Genomic DNA, 4,986 nt, shown 5'->3' on the forward strand with positions numbered 1-4,986 from the left:
CCCCCCCCGGTTTAAAACAACGTCCTTGATATCCGCTCCCAGCCAGTTCTTATCATCTATCTTTAGCACAATCTCTCCCTGAAAAAGTCAACACGGCGTTTTGAAAAAAAAACAAAAAACTGCAGAATCTATTTTTACTGCAGGGTATCTAATGCAGTTGCGGGAATCTTTTGAGCGTGTATGATAGAAAGAGGAAGATGATGAGTGGAGGAGAGAGCCAGGAAAGCAGACACCATGATGCACCTCTAACCAGATAAGCAAAGAACAACTGATCACCTAAGTCAACAATTTTTTAAAAAACATTCAGTTAAATGACTTTGATCTTTGACTAACGTGATGTTTGCAGGAGAAGGACAGACAGTGGAATAAAACCTAAATGAACTTTACTTGGTTAAATATCCAGAAGCTGTCTGATGTCTACAACAGTCCGACGCCATTACTTGGTTGTATAATTCAGACCATGCGGAATAAAAACGAAAAGGCAACAGATTCAAACTTGTGCCCTCGCTCTTCGTTTCTAATGTGTTGAAGTTGTTTGCTGTTTAAATTTTCCACCCTGACAAACCTTGTTGCTGTGCCTACAGGTGTCACTGAACCCAGCCTATCAAGTAGACGAATTGGCGTTTACACTGCAAAAGGTAAAGACAAAAAAAAAGACGTGCAGAGTGATTTTTCTTTTAAACAAATAATTTCTAATTGATATTAGAACCGAGATTTGCTGTACGTAGGTGCAGTGTAAAGCAGTGTTGTGTCCAACCAGCTTTAAAAGCCAGAACTTTTGCGAGATGCTGCGGGAGATTTGTCCAGGAATCGAGTCGATGCCACCCAGTACAATCAAAAGCTCCAGGTTTGACACAATCAAACGTTATCTTACGTTATGGTCCTTCCACTGTTGATATTTAGGGATGTACAGGATCTACAATGTCCAAACTTTTTACAAACTTGTCAAGTCAAAAGTATTTTGGGTCACAAATTGGTTTGCATTTTTTTCCCCCCAAATTAAAAATGATGTTTGTTTAGCATATCAGCTAGCTCAAAAAGCAATATTTTAATTAAATTAAGCAGCAAAATATTTGAATAGAACTTGGAAAACCCTTGTGGATTTGAAACATAAACAAAAGAGTCTTGCAAAGTTGCCTTAATATTAAAAAGGCATTTATCTTTTTTTTTCAGGTTGTTTTCAACAATTTCTAGCAACAGCATAAATAAATGGTGCATTCATCAATTCAATTTCATTCAATTCAGATCAAATCAGTTTATGTATGTAGTGCTAATTTACAACAAAAGTTGTATCAAGGCAGATTATGAAAATAATAATTTGAGTTCAATCATATATGCATTCCAACTGATTCTAGGTGTGAAGCATATCAGCATGTTCAATTAGTTATTGGAAGGAAACCCAGCATGTTGCATCGAGTCCGATTCACTTTTCCAGGGAGCCAAATTCTTATCATTTCTGAACTGCTGTCGTAGGCCACACTAAATTATTTAAACGGCCCCAGAGTCGGATGTTGGACATCTTGCCCTAGTTATTTAAAATGTATAATCATATTAATCCTGTCAGCAGCTCAAATAATCTGTTTCTGGATCTTCCAGGGTGCCAGAGCTGCGTATGATCATTGTGACCGACAACAGGCAGCCAGGGATGCTGCACGTGGACGACGTGATGCAGGCAGCGGAGAGTCGGCACTGCAAGCAGCTGTCGGACCTGCAGAGCCAGCTGTCCTTTGACGATCCCATCAACATCCAGTTCACTTCAGTAAAACTGCATTACGAAACCTTTCACATGCAGCGATGTGATAGCATATCGAGACATATTTACCTAGACGCACGTTTCTCTTGGTTCACTGGCACTAGGGTACCACTGGGAAACCAAAGGGAGCCACTCTTTCCCACAACAATATTGTAAATAATGCATATTACTTGGGCCTCCGTATGGGCTACGATCGCAGAGTGAGTCCACACTTGTCTGGTGTATGTAAACCACACATTTTGATTTGAATAACTGTGTTTATTATTGACAATCAGCCTCAGGTGCGAGTGTGTGTGCCTGTGCCTATGTACCACTGCTTCGGCTCCGTGATTGGAGGGATGAGCATGGCAGTTCATGGCATCACGCTCGTGTTCCCTTCTTCTGCATACAACAGCTCTGCCAATTTAGAGGCCATCCAGAATGAAAAGTGTGCTCCTCAGAGTCCATAGTGCGTCCAGTAGCAAGAACTCTCAATGATTGCTGATCATACCTTCCTCCGCTTTAGGTGCAATTTTGTCTATGGCACTCCCACAATGTACACTGACTTGCTCAGTCGTGATTTACACAAGTATGACCTGTCATCAGTCGAAGCTGGTAAGAGACTTAAAAAGTCAAGATTAGTTGGTTTTGTTGAATTTGGAGTGACGTATTGTCTTTGCTTTAGGGCTCATAGGAGGCTCTCCGTGCCCCCCTGAGATCCTGAGGCGGCTCATATCAAACATGAACATGAAAGAAATAACGGTGAGGATTTAATTGTTTTAATGTGTGGCAGTCAAAGAGCTCCTGAGAGTAGATGAAGTTAATCTTTTTACAGATTTTATACGGAACTACTGAAAACAGCCCTCTTACGTTCCTGGGGTTCCCTCAAGACAATGATGATCTGAAGATGAACACTGTCGGGTGTATCATGCCTCACACTGAGGTATGCTTTCCTTTGCATCCATCCAGTTAAGTTCCTACTCAATCCTCACCCTGTACAGGTCACCAGTCCATCAATAAAGAGAAAACCTTGCATGCAAATAATCATCTAAGGGCAAATTTTGGAGAACAACAAGAATGTTTTGGAATATGGGTAGAAGGAAATCCTGGAGGACCTTTTTGGTGCAAAGAAACGGTGCAGCTGCTCAAACCCTGAGCTTTTTCACACTCTAACAAGGTGCCAAAATGTGTGTCTCAAGGCCAAGATAGTGGACCCCAACTCGGGCCAGATTGTCCCTTTGGGGGCCTCCGGGGAGCTGATGACCAGAGGTTACTGTGTGATGCTCGGGTTCTGGGACGATCCTCAGAAAACCAGAGAGGTCATCTCTGAGGATCGCTGGTATAGGACTGGGTAAGATGAGTTTTTAAATTTAGAGATTTTTTTTTTTTTGTAATAATTTTAAAGTTATGAGTGAGTTACTTCTTCCGTGCAGCGACACAGCCAGCCTGAACAGTCTGGGGTACTGCTACATCGAGGGACGCATGAAGGACATGATCATTCGCGGAGGGGAGAACATTTACCCCGCTGAGGTGGAACAATTTCTCCACAAGCATCCAAAAGTTCTGGAGGTGCAGGTGAGATTTCAAACCCCCCCAGAGAGGGGGTGATGTTTGCGCTAAATATTTTATTTTTAGCGCAAACTACAGCACAACTAAAGAGACGTTCGGCTTCCCAGGTGGTTGGAGTGAAAGACGAGAGGCTGGGTGAGCAGGTGTGCGCCTGCGTCAGGCTGAGGGAGGGCCAGACCTCCACTGTGGAGGAGATAAGAGATTTCTGCACAGGGAAGGTAAGAAAAGATGGACATACTGTACATCCAAACAGACCAAAAATGATTTCCAATTATTTAATTGTTTTTTTTTTCTTTTAGATTTCTCACTTTAAGATTCCACACTATGTGATGTTTGTAGACAGTTACCCACTAACTGTCTCTGGGAAGGTAGGAGAGCTGTTTTAATGCCATTATTTACAAATGTAGCCAATATAACATAATTCATGCTTGAGTCGTAAAACTAAACTTTTTTTTGTTTGTTTCTCTAGATCAAGAAGAACATATTAAAGAAGGAAATGGAGAAGAAATTAGGTCTTTGATTTTTTATTTTATTTTATCTTTTACAGAAAGTCATTGTAAAATGAGTAAAGACTGAAACTAATTTATGTATCTGAATAATTTATGCCTTATTTTAAATTGTGCTGAAATAATAAAGCAGCCTGTTGATTTATTCTTGACCTGGGGAACAATATTAAGCTTTAAAAAAAAAGGAAAAAAAAGAAGCACATGAATGATTCAGTTTTTAATTGTCCCGCCATACATCTTAAAATGAGCATCAACTGTATATAGGCCTGTCACAATAACAAATTTTACTGAGTGATTAATTGTCTAAAAAATTACTGCGATAAACGATAATATTGTTTCAAGACCTTCTGACACTGATTTAATGGAAATGACGTAATAATGCATACTATTTTCTGCCATAGATAGATACACTTTATTTTCAAAAGAACACATAACACTGGAACTAATAAACTAAATAAACAAAACAACCAAAAACAAAAATAAAATGGATTCTCAGTCTCCATTAACAAAAAACGTACTTGAATAAAAACTAAACATAAAGCCAAAGTGGAAATAAATACTGCATTCAACCAAAAGAGTCCAGATTATGAAGTCTGTATACTATATTGCCCTTCAGTAATCACTAGATTTAAACCCTAACCCCTAACCCTAATGCAAAAGTTCACACTACACGATTTTTTTGCCCCCATTTTTCCCTTACGACAATCTTAGAACGTTGGCCGATCTAAGATTGTCGCTGGTGATTTCGTAACCGATCATCATGTAGTGTGATTTAGGTCGTCGTGGCCGCTCCGATCTAAATCAGGGGTTTTTCCCGACTGGGAGCTTAACGCTGAATGTGACATGTAGCCAATCAGAAAGCGCGGACTCTCCTCCTGATTTCTGAGGGGAAATTACGGAGGGGAATCCCAAACAGCTGACACGGCGCAACCCGAAGTCCAGCAGACATTGGAGATGATATGTGGAAACAATAATATTTATTCAACATTTCATGCAAAGAATATAGAAAGGACAAGGGGAGGAGTTGGAGCCAAACTGCTACATAGTTGATAAACCCGGTAACTTTTTAGCTGCTCTTTGTTAAAGTGACATAAATAGGTTATGATTTTCATTCAGTCAGGACTTACGCTGACTCTAGCCAAATGCGTCACAGGTAGATTCTAGTAAAGCACTGATTAA

At 40.2% G+C, this 4,986-nt stretch overlaps 1 protein-coding gene across 1 annotated transcript in view; it reads left to right on the plus strand.

The window, feature by feature from the left end:
• LOC106946619 (acyl-CoA synthetase family member 2, mitochondrial) overlaps positions 1 to 3,953 on the plus strand; it is an 8,750-nt gene extending 4,797 nt beyond the window's left edge. Inside the window, exons 4-16 of the mRNA XM_015031069.1 lie at positions 585 to 638; positions 729 to 847; positions 1,597 to 1,759; positions 1,858 to 1,953; positions 2,029 to 2,180; positions 2,259 to 2,347; positions 2,418 to 2,494; positions 2,568 to 2,675; positions 2,932 to 3,083; positions 3,166 to 3,307; positions 3,409 to 3,519; positions 3,601 to 3,669; positions 3,771 to 3,953. Of these exons, the coding sequence (XP_014886555.1) occupies positions 585 to 638; positions 729 to 847; positions 1,597 to 1,759; positions 1,858 to 1,953; positions 2,029 to 2,180; positions 2,259 to 2,347; positions 2,418 to 2,494; positions 2,568 to 2,675; positions 2,932 to 3,083; positions 3,166 to 3,307; positions 3,409 to 3,519; positions 3,601 to 3,669; positions 3,771 to 3,821 (1,383 nt within the window). The 3' untranslated portion in view covers positions 3,822 to 3,953. The remainder of the gene's footprint in view (positions 1 to 584; positions 639 to 728; positions 848 to 1,596; positions 1,760 to 1,857; positions 1,954 to 2,028; positions 2,181 to 2,258; positions 2,348 to 2,417; positions 2,495 to 2,567; positions 2,676 to 2,931; positions 3,084 to 3,165; positions 3,308 to 3,408; positions 3,520 to 3,600; positions 3,670 to 3,770) is intronic.
• The last annotated feature ends 1,033 nt before the right edge of the window (positions 3,954 to 4,986 follow it).

Source organism: Poecilia latipinna, unplaced genomic scaffold (genome assembly GCF_001443285.1).
Source record: "Poecilia latipinna isolate Pla-1442-1.1 unplaced genomic scaffold, P_latipinna-1.0 Scaffold198, whole genome shotgun sequence".
Lineage (NCBI taxonomy): Eukaryota > Metazoa > Chordata > Actinopteri > Cyprinodontiformes > Poeciliidae > Poecilia > Poecilia latipinna.